Source organism: Diabrotica virgifera, chromosome 10, assembly GCF_917563875.1.
Source record: "Diabrotica virgifera virgifera chromosome 10, PGI_DIABVI_V3a".
NCBI lineage: Eukaryota > Metazoa > Arthropoda > Insecta > Coleoptera > Chrysomelidae > Diabrotica > Diabrotica virgifera.
Genome location: NC_065452.1, coordinates 112,914,059 through 112,931,838, shown reverse-complemented (window position 1 = coordinate 112,931,838; position 17,780 = coordinate 112,914,059). Strand labels below are relative to the sequence as shown.

General features: G+C 32.3%; 1 protein-coding gene across 1 annotated transcript in view; it reads right to left on the bottom strand.

Moving 5' to 3' along the window:
• Nucleotides 1-203: 203 nt before the first annotated feature.
• Nucleotides 204-17,780, bottom strand: part of LOC114335549 (venom protease) — a 67,328-nt gene continuing 49,751 nt past the window's right edge. Inside the window, exons 5-6 of the mRNA XM_028285796.2 lie at nucleotides 8,798-8,899; nucleotides 204-725 (exon numbers count right to left, since the gene is read on the bottom strand). Coding sequence (XP_028141597.1) covers nucleotides 412-725; nucleotides 8,798-8,899 — 416 coding nt within the window. The 3' untranslated portion in view covers nucleotides 204-411. The remainder of the gene's footprint in view (nucleotides 726-8,797; nucleotides 8,900-17,780) is intronic.

Here is a 17,780-nt window from a genome sequence, read left to right as displayed (position 1 = left end):
AAAAAGTTATAAACCAATTAAAAAAATGGCAAAATAGATAAAACACCCAGTATCCTTGTTATTAATGGAGTAAGACCCATTAAGTATGGTATTTTTGAGACCGCCTAATATAAGTGTCCTCTTTCTACTGTTAACGTATGTTACTTTCCCAATGAAACACCCTGTATGTAACGCATATATTTTATACACAAGAAATGCAAATATAATTATTGTAATGATTTATTTAAGGTTACAAGCAAAAATATGGCGATAATACAAATATGCAATTATTACAAATAAACAGATTACAAAATGTAAGCAAAACTATTATTCTAATCTAAACGGAAAAATATTAGGTACAAAAATTACAATTAGAAACTACTACATAATATATATGTTATCGAATAAATTAAAAAATATAGCATATAAATATCACACAACGTTAGTTTGGATCCAATCTAAATAATTTGTTACTCTTGTAAAAACACCAGGATAGCCTATTTCGGCACATCTAAATCCGTAGGATATGATACCAATTTGATAGTACCAAAAATGCTTCTGTTCTTTTACAGCAAACATTAAAGGCCCACCTGAGTCCCCTTGACAAGTATCTTTTGCTCCAGAAAGCCAACCAGCGCAAATTATTCTATTGTCAATAACTGTATTCTGACCAAATACCCGTTGGCAACTGTTTTGGTTTAATACAGGCATGTCAGCTACTTGCAGTGATGAGCTTCTTGGTCCATCTAAAAAGCAATGAATATATCAATGAAAGCCAATTTATATGAATATATAATAAAATAAAATCAAAATTTTACCGGGACAGTTGAGTTAGACCAAAAGTTAAGTATTAAGCAAAAAAAATTGTCTCTCATTGGTAAATAATACTGTAAAAATAGAAAAAAATTGTTTATAAAACATTTTATTATATTATACTCAATATCAAACGCCTAGATAAAGGGTACCCCCCGTTAAGATAGGCAAAATGCCCTCACTCCCAGAATTCAATTTTTTAATTTTTTTACGTTCTATGCAACTAAAAAATTAAATAACGCGAATTTTTAGCTCGTCACCCCCCTTACCCCTCCCCCCAGAGCCAAAAACGTAGATTTTTAGATTTAATTTTTTTTAGTTAGGTTCCAATTGATTTAATAATTTCAAAAAATTCACAAATATAGCTGAGTCTTTTACAAAACATGTCCATTTTTTATGGACCCATAGGTGGAGTGTACATAACCTCAAATTTTTTTTTTACTTTTTTAAAACCTATAACTTTTTTTGGAGGGGGCTGCAGGTCCAATTTTTTTTGCATTTTGTGTATTTTATCAAAAGCTATCTCTCTGATTTTTTTCAGATTTTTCCGTCAGGTGCGCCATTTTGGAAACTTAAGAAAACTGTTTTTTTAGGGGGTTTTTGAAGATTTTCTCCATTTTATAGACTGCAACATAGATCAACTCAAGGTTTTGTTAATAGATTATGTATAATTTAAAATAACTGAGTATTTAGGATATTCAAAAATTGGCGAAACACTTTTAAACCCCCCAAAAACCATGTTTTTTTAAAGTTTTGTAAAGATTTTTGCAGATCTAATTATATTTTTTGTGGTCGATACAGCCTGAATATTTTTTTATTTTTTTACGTTCTATATGATTTTAAAAAATTAGGACTCACCGCAATTTTAGCCCACTTCACCTATTCCCCCTCCCCCACAGCCAAAAATATCAATTTTTCGATTTTTTTTTTAAGTTGGTTTGCAATTAAATTATGAATGTTATTCTGAAACTATTTCTTTGTGGCATTTTTGTAATTAACTATTCTAAATGGCCATTTTTTAGTTAAATTGTGGCGTATTTCCCATTTAGAATAGTTAATAATTTTATTAAATTATAAATTACAAAAAATTCACACGCACAGCTGAGGCTTTTACAGAACATCTATTTTTATGGACCCGAAGGTTAAGTATAAGTACATATTATAACCTCTTTTTTTTTGTTTTTTAATACGTATATTTTTTTGGTGATGGATTTATGTCTATTTTTTTTTTGTGTTTTGTGTATTTTATCAAAAACTATATTTGTGACTTTTTTCAGATTTTTCCGTAAGGTGCGCCATCTTCAAAAATCCGCAAAACTGGTTTGTTCGGTGGTTTTTAGGGATTTTCTCCATGTTATAGACTTCAAAATAGATTAATTCAAGATTTTTTATAGGTAATGTAGGTATAATTTGAAATAACTGAGTTTTTAGGGATATTTTATATAATTTTCTATTGAATACACTTAAAAACAACCTGCTAGTTTTCACAATCATAAACTTGTCAGGATGGCACCTTCCACAATTAAAATTACGTTTCACAATTAAAACTTCCCCTGTTTCCATACCTACATCAAAGTTTGTCCGACTAGACACCGTTAAAATATTCAGATATTTTCAGCTTGCTATTAATCAACTTTTTTTGGTAAGCGGGATCAAGGCCTAATATTTTTTGAGATCAATACAACCTGAATATTTTTTCATTTTTTTTCATGTCATTTTCATTCACGTTTACTGACACGTAAAACACCATAAAAAGAATAAAGAAAGTATTACCAAAGAATATATAGCTCCGTATATACTCGTAGAGTATTCGGAGAGTATATTCGTTGGTATTACACTTCAGTTCTAAAGTCTTCATCGGTGTCTTCGTCTATTACAAGTATAACATCTGTATTTTCAAAGAGTTTTGTAAGATATTGCGAACAACAGCCTATGGTTACGTTGCCGTTTGCTCAACTCGCATCTACAACAGTATCTATCGTTTTCCGAACCATCTTCGTTTGGCTCATAATGCAAATAGTCCATGCTGTATGCTTGTCCCCATTAGGTAAATTATTTCGATTCATTTTTTTGTACAAACTTATTAAAAAACAGGACCTTATAACAAATCCAGATGGTGCCAGGCAGTACCGCGGTCGGAAAATTGTTAAACAAATTTTTAAACGAATTCAAAAAATAAATTTTCTCACTTAGGACAAATTTGTTTTAGATTCTCTGGATCAACCTGAGCAAAAAAGGTCTCTTGTGATTTTTCTATAAAATTGACTGTTGTCGAGTTACATGCAATTTAAAATTTGAAAAACGCGAAAATGGTGATTTTCAAGGCTTAATAACTCGATTAAAAATTATTATTATGGAAGTCATAAAGTGACCAACTCAAAGTTTAAAGTCCCCCCCCCCCCCTCTGCAGGAGCCTGAAGAAAGTTTTGTCATTATTTTATTACTATTATTTTTAATAATTAAAAATGAGCGCTAAGCACGTATTGAACCGGCCGGCCGTCCGCGAGAGAGATGTAAATTCATTGGACGTTTTAAAAAAATATCGATTGGAAGTCAAAAATGCGTTTTAAAAAAATAAAAAAGGAATTTTGAGGTTATATGTATTGTACACTCGACCTACGGGTCTATAAAAAATAGATATGTTTTGTAAAAGCCTCATAAAATTTTTAAATTAATTGCAACTTAACTAAACAAAAAAAAATAGAAAAATTGACGTTTTTGTGGAGACAGGAAGAGGGGTTGGTGGGCTAAAAATGCGATTAGTCTTATTTTTTAATCACATATAACGTAAAAAAATGAAAAGAAATATTCAGGCTCTATCGATTTCAAAAAATATAATTAGACCCGCAAAAATTTTTACAAAACTTTAAAAAAACATGATTTTTGGGGGGTTTAAAAGTATTTCGCCCAATTTTTGAATATTCTAATATACTCAGTTATTTTAAATTATACATAATCTATTAACAAAACCTTGAGTTGATCTATGTTGCAGTCTATAAAATGGAGAAAATCCCCAAAAACCCCCTAAAAAAAAGTTTTCTTGATTTTTCAAGATGGCGCACCTGACGGAAAAATCTGAAAAAAATCAGAGAGATAGCTTTTGATAAAATACACACAATTCAAAAAAATTGGACCTGCAGCCCCCTCCAAAAAAAAGTTATAGGTTTTAAAAAGTTAAAAAAAATTTAAGGTTATATACACTCGACCTATGGGTCCATAAAAAATGGACATGTTTTGTAAAAGCCTCTGCTACACTTGTGAATTTTTTGAAATTTTTAAATCAATTGGAACCTAACTAAAAAAAATTAAATCTAAAAATCTACGTTTTTGGCTGTGGGGGGTTGGGTAAGGGGGGTGGCGAGCTAAAAATTCGCGTTATATCATTTTTTACTTGCATAGAACGTAAAAAAATTAATAAAATTAAATTCTGGAAGTGAGGGCATTTTGCCTATCTTAACGGGTGGTACCCTTTATGTATCAACAAAAACAATACTTTTTATAAAGTAAGTTGTCAATCGAAGTAGCACAGAAAACGACAATATATATCGTTCCCATACCACCAGATTGACAACAGGTGGAATATTTTCTTTGCTTACAACCTCCCGAGACTTTTTGCATGCCGTAAAAGACGGACGTATTATTAAGATAATTCGCCAACGCACTATATAAGAAGAAAATATTACAGTCGGAAAATGAAAGAATACCCATGCGTCATCGATGATATTCATACGAATCAAATCAAAAATTTCTAGTCAAAACAACGTCTAAAGTAAGTTAATACTGTAAAAAACGGATGTGACTACTACCCCACTGTACGATTTTTCGCTACGTAAATGTGTCAAAAAATGTTTGTGATGTTATTCTTTTTCTGATAATACCTATATATTTATTGGTAATAAATGTTACTTTTACTACCGTAATTAATTATTTGATTTAGATTAATAATACAAAAATAATGAGTAAGCAAATATAGTATTATAAATTTCTCCATGGTAAAGTTGCCGGACGTAAATAGTAACAGGAATTTAAAAAATGTCGTTTATGTCAGCTGCATTAAGTGACTTAAATGAAAATAAACTTAATGAATTCAGATCATTTGGTATCCAGATCATTTTTCAGATTTTATCTGCAAATAAATGTACATTCGTAAAAATATAATACTAATCTTTAATTTTATACACTATGATTGAAAAGTCAGAGTAATATGTACACGTTTGGCAAACTCATAGACAGAAGTTAACCGTATTGACAGTGATGATTACTTACAAATTTTATTGACTTATTTTAATTAAATAAATACTTACCAAACCACAAATACAATATAACATCAAAATAGCTTTTAAAAGAACTGAGTCTATTCAAGTAAATACGACTGATTATTAAAATTTATAAACTCTACCGAACCTAACCCAGTTTCACGTCAAAGTGACAGAAATTGAATCTGTCAGATTATAGTTGATCAGCACGATTACTCGAATAGTAGTTTATACAGTCATTATCTCTACTGATAATGAATGTTTTTCTAAGAATGACATTAGAAGTACAGAAATAGTCAAGTGTGAGTTTAAATTTTTTACTAAATTAATATAACTACGTTGAACAATTGTATCGCCGTCTCACTCTGTCAATTATAAATATGTAACTGCGTATGTCTTGGATAACGTTTTTGCTTAGTAGACAACACTTAATAATCTATCTCTCTCGTTTGTTATTTATAGAAAAAGGCAGCAAATCCAAAATATGTTCTTGATATGATCGTTCATGGGTATTGATTCATTTTTCCGACTGTAGGTATTAACAACTAATAACTTACGAACACTCCTTAACGCAGAATCATATTATTATAACACATAGAAATAATGCATAAACAAACATAATAATCATAATTTGATGTTTCATATGGCACCATCCACCCTCATATATTTTGAGCCAAAGACTTGCTGTTTTAAAGGCACGTATCCACCGCGCTCCAGCAACTTTTCCCCATAGTGGATACGTAGCTACGTAGAATAGAACGAGCTAGAGCAGCATTTAATAATATGAAAAAGCTCCTCATAGGCAAAGATTTATCTCTTCCTCTAAAACTACGTCTAGTTAAATGCTACATTTTTCTGATCTTACTATATGGTGTGGAGGCCTGGACACTGACAGAGACGCTCACGAAAAAACTAGAAACATTCGAAATGTGGGTGTACCGACGCATTCTTCGTATATCCTGGACCGAACATGTCACTGACATAAAGGTAAGCCACATAATTTAAAAAGAAAAAGAAATAGTGAGCACAATTAAACAAAAAAACTTGAATATCTAGGCCACATATTGAGACAGCTGGTGAAGGTTCCTTAGCTCCAAGCAAAATTAAGAAAAAGGAATGGATAACAAACGAAATTTTGTACCTCATGGAGGAAAGGCAAAGAAATAAAACCAACAAGACAAAATACAAAGAAGTGAACCGTGAGATTAAGAGAAAATTTAGAGAAGCCAAAGAGAAGTAGGTTCTGGAAAACTGCAAGGAAATAGAAGAATATGAAAGAAACTACGATAACTTTAACATGCATAAAAAGATCAAGGAAATAACAGGTAAAAAAGTGAAACAAGCATCCATCGTAAAAGACAAAAAAGGTAAAATAATTACAGATTTAAATCAAAAACTGGCAAGATGGACAGAGTACATTGAAGAACTTTTTGCAGACGAAAGACCACAAATAGCAGTGGCAGAACCTACAGACGACACAACAGGGCCTGAAATCCTAAAAAAGCGAGATAGAATATGCTATAAGGAACACTAAAGGGGGTAAAGCTGCAGGATCAGATGAAATTCCTGTAGAATTGTTGAAACTTATAGACGACGACACACTTGAAATAATGGTGAACCTCTTTAACACAATTTATAGAACAGGCTACATACCAAAGAAATGGCTCTCCTCTACTTTTGTCACAATCCCGAAGACGAATAACGCCAGAGAGTGTTCAGACCACAGAACTATAGCATTGATGAGCCACAGACTAAAAGTATTTTTGAAAATAATTCACAAAAGAATATTTAATAAATTAGAAGAGGACATAAGCGCCACAGAGTTTGGATTCAGAAGTGGACTGGGAACACGGGAGGCTTTGTTTGGTCTGAGTGTGTTAATGCAAAGATGTTTGGATGTAAACCAAGACCTCTACGTAGGTTTCATAGATTTTGAGAAGGCCTTCGATAAAGTCAGACACCAAAAGCTGTATGAAATCCTAAGAAGCAGAAACATCGACAGTTGCGACACTAACATCATATCCAGGTTGTACTGGGGACAAAGAGCAAAAATCAAGGTTGATAATGAGTTAACCGAAAAAATTGAGATTCGTCGAGGTATGCGTCAGGGTTGTGTGCTTTCTCCACTCCTATTCAATATATATAGCGAAACAATATGTCAGGAAGCGCTCCTAGAGCAAAACATTGGTATGAACATTAACGGAGAGTTAATTAACAATATACGATACGCTGATGACACGCTAATAGTAACAGATAACCTAGCAAATTTACAGTATTTGATGGAAAACATAAACACTCATACCAATAAGTATGGTCTAAAACTGAACATCAAAAAGACTAAATTCATGATTGTAACAAAGAATCTAGACACCAATGTGAATTTAACCATAAATAATCAGCCAGTTGAAAGAATTACGTCCTACAAATATTTAGGGGTTTGGTTCACTGATACTAATGACCAGACAAGAGAAATCAAGAGGCGAATAGAGATAGCGAGACAATCGTTTGTCAAAATGAAAAAGTTCCTATGCAGCCGGGACATAAATATAAACTTAAGAACGAGAATGTTAAGGTGCTATGTTTTCTCCGTTCTGCTGTACGGCATGGAAGCTTGGACACTGAAAAAGATAAACATCAAAAATATTGAGGCATTTGAGATGTGGTGCTACAGGAGAATGTGGAAAATACCATGGACAGAAAGAGTAACAAATCAAGATGTTTTGCTGAAGATGGGGAAGGAATGCGAATTCATAAAAAGCATACAAACGAAAAAACTGGAATATCTAGGCCACATAATGAGAGGAGAAAAGTACTCTCTGCTAAGACTCATAATCCAAGGAAAAATCTCGGGAAAGAGAAATGTGGGACGTAGGAGGATTTCCTGGTTGCGAAATTTAAGGGAGTGGTATGGGTGCAGTTCAATACAGTTGTTCAGAGCTGCAGCCAACAAAGTTAAGATTGCTCTGATGGTAGCCAACCTCCGATAGGAGACGGTACTGCTAGAAGAATATTGAGACACGATAAGTACCGTCTACTGCAATTGATTGTCTAGGTAAAAATAGACAGTAAGCGGAGGCCGGGCAGGAGAAGACACTCGTGGCTATAAAATCTGCGGAAGTGGTACGGGCTCACATCAGTCGAACTATTCAGCCGTAAGCAAGATCAGAATTGCCATGTTAATAGCCCACGTTCGTAACGGACAGGGCACTTGAAGAAGAAGAAGAAGAAGAAGAAGAAGAAGAAGAAGAAAAAGAAGAAGAAGAAGAAAAAGATGAAGAAGCATACGTTGGTGTTTCCGGGCCGTGCAACTGCGCGCTCCGCCTCGGCGCTCCAATCGGTGGCGGTTTATATGTAGAGGAGCGCATGCCGTATCGATTGAAGCAGTTGCAGGGAACTCCAACATAGTGGATACGTGCCTTAATAACAACATAGGCAAGGACCTACTTCAAATCTCAACCTTTTGATTTTGACAGTAATGTCCACATCACTGGATTTTGATATAACATAACCTCCACAATAACTGTCGGTTATAAACATTTTTTCAACACAATTTCTTTTCTAAATAATCTTTTTTTGAAAACGATTCCCGAAGTGGAGTCGAAACGTCAATTGTTTTTAAGTAAAAATGTAATTGTTATTACAATCAACTGTGGCTAGTCTATTATAAACATAAATTTCACTTAGACATGCCACAAGAAAAAAGCTTCAGAACCTGAATTTATTGGAATATATAAAATCTGAGATATTACCAAAATATAAAGATCCCCATCCTGCTACGACTCCATTTTCTCCAATGTACGAACTAGATTTCATTGGATCTTCTACTGGTAGACAAACAGGCCAAACCAATGCTAAAAATAAATAATATTTAAAAAAATCCGCATAAATTTAACAAAAAAGCAAATTTTAAAGTAGCGAAAATCTTAATTATTCATACTAATGTTTATAGATGGAAATATAATTTTGTCGTAAAAAATCTCTACAGAGCACACCACTCTGTCGCTCTGATGAATCCAAGAGGATGAAATAATGTGCATAAGCAAATGGTAGTCTCTCAGTGGCGTACTGAGCGTGGTTCCGCGGAACCAGGGCCCGCTTTAACACGCTTTTTGTTTCTTTTTTTTTCTAATTTGATGGGGACATGTTGAACTGTACAAGTACAAACTAGGAAATGTAACTGCTTAATAAGTTTTTATTTTTGTGTAGGTAGTTATAAATAGAAACGGAGAATACCTATTTATCAAAAAATTTCAGAACAAAATTTATTAATAAACAAAGGGAACGCTTTTGTAAAGTTCTGTACTCATTTTACCTGCCTAAACGGAAGCCCTGGTTTTAACACTTGTTTAAAGAATAACCGCCTGTATCTACTAACCCAAACACTTATGATTTCTTAATATTTTGTTTTTTGATTCATTCGGTTATGTTCTATAATAAAAGAGGTATGTGCTTTTATATTACAAATGAGGTTTGCTAGTTGATCTTTAACAATGTCATTCCAAATCTCAAGAGCTACTGTTTCTACCTCTTGTAAGGTTCTAGGCAGGGCCACTTTATCCATTAGGCAATATAGGCAGCTGCCTAGGGCGGCACATTATGAGAGGGCGGCAAAAATACTGTACAAAAATATTTGTACAGTGGAACCCCGATAAGTCGGCCCCGATAACCCGGAAATCCGGCTAACCCGGACCAATTTTCATCAGAAAAAACAAACATTTTTTCACTTTTACTGAGTTTTTACCAAGAAATAAACAATAGTGTATACAACTGTACGTAATTTAGATGTACTGTGCATATGTATTTCATGTTTTTGCAATTATAATGTGCATTTTCCTATTAAAAATATTTATTTTACTAACTTTTACCATATTATCCGGGTAACCCGGATTTTCGATAACCCGGATCGGCCGCGGTCCCGATTAATCCGACTTATCGAGGTTCCACTGTATATAAAAATTATGGATCTGGCTTCTGTCATTAAAGAGTATGAATGTAAGCTCTTTCAAATTACTTTAAAGGAAGCCAAAAAAATTTGCCAAATACTTGTGCCCAAATAAAACATATAAAGAAATAAGAAAGAGAAAAAGAAAAATTCAATTTGACGAGGGGGCCGATGATGAACTAACTTTTCAGCTAGTGATGAGATGAAAATCCACACATTTTATATTATAATCGACACTCTGATAAGAGACCTGAATAGACGTCTGGAATCTTATCGACTTATTTATCAACGTTTTCGTGTTATTAACAGATTTGCCAAAATTAAGCAATGAAGAAATTATTAAATAAGCTGAAAATCTGATACAAAATAAAGACGACCAAGATACATCATTCATACATGAATGCATTCACGTAAAGGGTCATTTGGATACCACAATAAAATCACCAATTGACATATCTTAATATTTAAAGATGAGTTAGTGCAGTCACTGAAAGTGGATATCAGCTATTACCTCCGATTTCGTTGAACCTCCATCGATGTTCATGACAATTGGTGAGTGGTTAGAGGATATCTCAAGGAACAAAGGTGACATGGTGTCAACTTGCGCTTTTACCCTGGGGGTGTATGCTACCCCTTCTCATGGGTGAAAATTATTTTATTAAAAATACCCCAGAATTCGATAGAGGGACAAATTCTAAGCAAAATTTGTTTCATAAAGTTATGAAAATAAATCAAAACTTTTTGAGTTATTAAAAATCAAAGATTTTAATTTTTCGTGAGAAAAATGCATGTTTTTAACCGCTTTGAAATCTAATAAAAAATGAAGTAAACTCCTTGCTGGAAAAACCTTTTAATGTTAACTAAAAGTGAATTAGGTATATGTAATTGAATATATATATTTTTTTGGCGAGTACCCAAATCTAAGTATTTAAGCTTAAATAACCGGAAAATGATGCATTTTATAACATAACCTTATTAAACATTTGTCAAAGTACTTAGAAATATCTATCAATTGAGCCCCCGAACAAGTTGATAGAATTAAAATTTATGCATAAAATATTTTTCAAAATTTATCTTTTAAAAATTTTTCCAAAAAAGTTATTGTTTTTTTTTAAATAACTCCGTTAATTTTTATGATATCAGGTTAATCTAAAAACCATTTGTAAGTTAATTTTAATGGCTATTAAACTACGCTGAACTTAATCTTTTAAACGCCTTACTTTTTTTAAAATAAAAGGTTAAATGGCCCCGGTTACATGGTTCTCGCAGCAAAATTTAAGCTTTAAACATTTCTATCTCAGTTATTTTTTACCCTACAAAAATTAATAGTAATAAGGTAAAATATTTGATACAGAAAAAACTAAAATTTGGTTATACATATTTCACTTTATACGTATATTGAGTATTTTTGGAGTTATTATCAAAAGAAAATGAAAATTACGATAATTTTAAAAATTCTGATTCTTTTAAATTATATCTAATTTTTAAAATATGCATTCTAAACCTGTCAAAATTGTTTAAATCATTATTTATGCTAATATAAAGAAATTCTTCTAGGGATTACTATAAATTTTAATTTTTGTGGAAATGGCGTACGTTTTATTTTTCACTTTTTCCTAAAAAGTTCTAAAGGGTTCTCTTATTTTCATCATAACTTGCTTAATTGTGATGTTATTAACTTCTACTGGAACTCATTTGATATATACTTCGAAGTACTTTGACAAGTGCTTAGCAGGTATATTTTATAAAATGTATCGTTTTCCTGTTATTTAAGCTTGAATACTTAGATTTGATTGAGTACTCGTTGAAAAAAATATACATTCAATTACCCATAACTCACTTTGAATTAACATTAGTTTAGTTCTTTAAGTGAGGAGTGAATTTAGCTTTTTATTATATCCAATTGTGGAAATAATAACTTTTTTGTAAAAGCTTATAGTTTTTGAGTTATACGTGGAAAAGAGCTTTAAAACATGCATTTTTTTTACAAAAAAATAAAATCTTTGATCTTTAATAACTCAAAATGTATTGATTTATAATAATAACTTTATACATATTATAACAAATTTTGCTTAGAATTTGTATCTCTATCGATCTATGGTATTATTTAAAAAATAATAATTTTCACCCTCGAGAAGGGGTGGCATCCACCACCACGGTAAAAGCGCAAGTTGGCATCATGTCACCTTTGTTCCTTCAGGTATCCTCTAACTACTCACCAATTTTCATGAAAATCGATGGAGGTTCAACGAAATCGGAGGTGAAAACCTTCAGTGACTGCACTAAGTGGATTGAAAGATATTTTCGCTAATTTTGACATTGCTTTGCACATTTATTTGTGCACCCCAGTTGCCAATGTGTCCGCTGAAAGGTCATTTTCGAAAATTTCAAGAATTAAAAATAAAATCCACAAGGAAAAATTTCCTGTAGCTGGCTGTATACCATTAATAACAAAAATTTAAGAAAAATCTCTGCGTAAAAGGTATATATTTTTTTATAAATATACCTTTTACGCAGAAGATTTTTCTTCAATTTTTGTAATTAAAAATAATTTCCCATCAAGTATGACGCAAGAACGTGTTAACAATTTGTCGATATTGTCAAGAAAATTTTTTTTTTTTTGAAAAGAAGTATCTGATGTAATCGAACTGGAATAACAATTTTTTCTGTTATAGATATATAAACATCGTAGTTTAAATCCATTTTTAATGTATTCTTATTTAAATAAAAATTTCTGCAATTTTTTTTCGCAAAAATGGTACAAGTTTGAAGGGCGGCTACTAGAGAATTGCCTAGGGCGTCAATTGACCTAAGCGCGGCCCTGGTTCTAGGAGGTGGCAAACGCTGTCGTAGTCTTCTGCCAATTATGTCCCACAAATGTTCGATTGGGTTAAGATCTGGACTATGTGGTGGCCAATTAAAAAGTCCGAAAATTTACCTGTTGTAAATTTTCGGTTACAGTTCGTGCAAAGTGAGGTCTTGTAGTATCGCGCATTAGCAAAAAATTATTACCAATATAAGAATCCGATACCATGGTAGCTAAGTTTTTCGCTATGTAAGGTTACTGCTTGAGCACACTCTTTGTGGGTCAAATTCCTTGTAGCACGTTCCACAAACAAGAAAAAAAAATTACGGACATAAATAATAAATCTACAAATTTTTGCAACAAGTCAGACACTTTTTGACTGTTAACAATTTGACATTTATCAAATTGTTATTTTATCGTAGCCTACTTTAGGCTTGTTTATTAAACCAAGCCGAAAATAAGGATTTATTGAGGAAGAGCATGGATAAAAATACCTTGGATAACTTTTCTATTTTTCACAATAAGCGAATGAATTAAAAAACAAAATGTTAAGAAAACTTGAGGCTATAGTTGAGTTTTAATTATAGTATTTTATAAATGCTAGAATTCTCGAACATGGTGTTGCGAACATTGAGAAAAAAACACCATTTTGATTGGTACACCCGGTATACACTGATGATTTACCTGTCTAGCGACAACATTGTTACAGAATAACGCTATACCATATTAAAAAATCACTTAAATCGGACACGTTTAGGAAATACGAGACATCAAAAATGTCCCATTTTTAAGATGGTGCGTTAATTTTGCTGCTTAGTATATGATTATTTATATTTAATGTTTATTAAAAACTTTCGATATACAAGTTGTGTTTTTATTGGGCGGGGGACCTGCATCGTGCATCCCAACTGGAACCAGGGTCCGCGGATCTATCGGTACGCTACTGGGTCTCTATATATGTATCGAAACTAAATTTTAAACTATCTTTCTTTAAATTATCTTTCTTTGGTGAAAACATTACAGCCAAATATTGCTACCGTAGAGTCACTCCATTGCCTCAGGAGTTAGTTCGTACCACCTTCAAATCTTGTAGCTGGACATTCTTGGGTGATGTGGTGGACTGTTTGTTCAGCAGCATTGAATTTGTCACATAGCAGGCTGTCTGCAACACCCCATTGGTTAAGAGATTTATTGCATACTCCATGACCTACTCTGATTCGGCTCAGATGATACCATTCTCGGCGCGTAAGTGAAAATATTTGGGTTTGACAAAGAAAAGATGTATTTGCATGATTGGTGGATTTCGAAAAGGTATTCGATAAAGTACAGCATGTAAAATTAATGCAGATGCTAAAAAATATAGCAATAGATGACAAAGATGATCGTGTCATTAAAAAATTGTACTGGAACCAAACCGCTGCTATAGTAAAAATTGGAGATAACTACACCGACGAAATCTCCATAGAACGAGGAGTCAGACAAGGTTGCATTTTGTTTCTTGCCAACAATGTGCATTGTTTACTATGACCAATTATTTAAAAAGGCGCTTAAGAGGCAACCATATGGAATAAAAATCAACGGGGAACTACTTAATGTAATTAGATACGTGGACGATACAGTAATTCTGCCAGATAATATTAAAGGTCTCCAAATTCTGCTTGATCGTATTCACGAAGTAAGAGAGGAAATGGGCATTAAAATAAAATTAACAAACCCAAATTTTTAATTTTAGGTCGTAACCCACATCCGGATGCAGAGCTTCATTTAAATGGAGTCAAAGTTGAATAAGTTCACAAAATGATATATTTTGGAACTGTCATATTTGGGACCAACTACTTTGTAGATCCAGACAAAAATTTTGTTTTTTTTCTTCTATAAATGACTAAAACTACTTTTGTAAAAATGTAGTCATTTTTGCAATAATCATTTCAGTTTAGAACTTAGACAAAGAATGGTTAATTGCTATGTTTGGTCTCCACGGTATGGTGCAGAAGTGTGTACACTAAAAGTATCGACCATAAACAGAACCGAAAGATTGAAAATGTGGATTCATAGACGCGGATACTGAAAATACCTTGGACAGCAAGAAAAACTAATTAGGAAGTACTAACGAGGATTAACAAAGGTAGAGAACTGTTAAAGACTCTTAAATACCGGAAATGTCTTATCTGGGACATACAGTGAGGGGAAATCGACATACAGGGTGTAACAAAATTACAGGTCATAAATGAAATCACATATTCTGGGACCAAAAATAGTTCGATTGAACCTAATTTATCTTAGTACAAATGTGCACACAAAAAAAGGTAAAGCCCTTTGAAGTTATAAAAAGAAAATCGATTTTTTTTAATATATCGAAAACTATTATAGATTTTTTATTGAAAATAGACATGTGGCATTCTTATGGCAGAAACCATCTTAAAAATAAATTATAGTGAAATTTGTGCACCCCATAAAAATTTTATGGGGTTTTGTTCCCTTAAACCCTCCCAAACTTTTGTGTACGTTCAAAATAAATTATTATTGTGATACCATTATTTAAACACAGTGTTTTTAAAACTTTTTTGCCTCTTAGCACTTTTTCGATAAATTAGTATTTATCGAGATATTTTGAATATTTTTCGAATCGACCACATATTTGTATATGGTATAAAGACCTGTTAATAATCTGAAAGTTTATTTATAACTTACATTTTTAGGTATACTTTCAACCATATAAAAAAGAAGCAACATTTCGATAATAGGTACCTTATCGCAAAAATACGAAGAGGCAAAAACGTTTTAAAAACATCGTCTTTAACTAATGGTGCCACAACAACAGTTTAATTGGAACGTACACAAACATTTGGGGGGTTTAGAGTAACAAAACTCCCATAAATTTTTTATGTAAACATATTAAAAAAGAAGCCGTATCTCGATAAAAATGGCTTATCGAAAAAATATTAAGAGCCAAAAAAGTTTTAAAACATTGTGTTTAACTAATGGGACCACAATAATAATTTGATTGGAACGTACACAAAAATTTGGGGAGTTTAAGGGAACAAACTCCCATAAAATTTTTATGGGGTGTGCAAATTTGACTGTTATTTTTTGTTAAGATACTCCTGCCATAAGAATGTTGCATGTCCATTTTCAATAAAAAATCTCTAATAGTTTTCGATAATATATTGAATAAAATCGATTTTCATTTTGTAACTTTAAAGGGTTATAACTTTTTTGTGTGCACATTTGTACTAAGGTAAGTTAGGTTCAATCGAACTCTTTTTGGTCCCAGAATATGTGATTTAATTTATGACCTACATTTTTGTTACACCCTGTATAATACTACAACTACTGATCCTTAAAGGCAAAATAGAGGGCCGTAGAAGTGTAGGAAGGAAACAAGTTTCTTGGTTACAAGACATTCGTGAATGGACTGAGATATCAAATGCATGACAATTATTCCATGTTGCAGAAGATCTAGAAGCCTTCGCAATGGTGCTAGCCAACGTCGGATAATTCTAGTATGGCACGTGAAGAAGAAAATGGAGGAAGAAAACAAGATTTTCAGTCACCAAAAATAACATTGCAGGCTTTTCAAAATCAGTCCCTTCATTATAATAATACCTGCTTCAAAAATAGTCGAGAAGGTGAATAAAAAACTGTGTTCCGTTTATTATCCTCCTTTATGTTATTAAAACAATTCCTTTAAAATACTATAAAAGTTCACAATATGTCATTTTTAGTTTAATGTTCAGATTACATTATGATTAAAGTAAGTAGTACCATTAGAACCAATGGTACCAATTAGCTGAAACGCTTAGAAATCGATTTAAATGCTTCACCTACAATTGTTTATAATCGATTTCATAGTTTTTTTGTTATTTACTACCTAACATAAAATATGTTTAAAATAAATTTTGTTGAATTCATTTAAAAAATTAGGTAAGTATGTCAAACTATAAAAATTACAAAAATACTCTTCTAAATCCATGATTATGTAATTTGGCTAAATATTTTGCTATTCTGGTTTCATTTTTAACTCTTTCCGAATGTTATTAAGTCCCTATTATAAGATATTAATGAACATTGCTATGAATATATACGGGTTTTCCTAAAGTGTCTTAGGAAAGAGCTCCGCAATGTTAAATCAACAAGTTTAACTATTCTTTACACACTATACTAGTGGCAGAAATAAGAGCAGCCATAATATCACTAAAAGAAGGTAGAGCTCCAGAACCAGACGGAGTACAATCTGAATTTCTTAAACTTCTTGATGATGAATCTTTACGAATACTATGTAAAATCTTCAATAATATCTATGACATAGGCAATATCCCAAAAGATTGGCTAGTTTCAGAATTTATTACCTTACCAAAGAAACAGGGAGCAAAAAATGCGGAGAATATAGGTTAATAAGTCTAATGAGCCATACATTAAAACTTTTTCTTAAAATTATACATAGTAGAATATACAAGCTATGCGAATAGAGAATACAAGACACATAGTTTGGATTCATGAAAGGCGTAGGTACAAGAGATGCACTGTTTATTCTACAGGTTTCATTTCAAAGATGCAGAGATATGACTTGCGATATTTACACCTGCTTTATGGACTACCAAAAAGCATTTAATACAGTTCAACACTGAAAAATGATGGATGTTCTAACAAAAGCCCAAATGGATCATAAAGACCGACGTATAATACAAAATTTATACTGGAACCAATCAGCAACAATAAGAACGAATCTTGGAGGTGAACCAACGGAAGAGATCTAGATTCTACGAGGCGTTAGACAAGGTTGTATACTTTCACATATATTATTTAACCTATATTCAGAGGAAATATTTAGTGAAGCCTTGGAAAATTGTGAACATGGAATACTTCTAAATGGAGAACGCCTAAACAACATCCGCTATGCAGACGACACCGTTATTTTTGCAGACAGTTTGAACAGTTTACAGCAACTAATAAACAACTACTTATCAATAATACACCAGTGAAC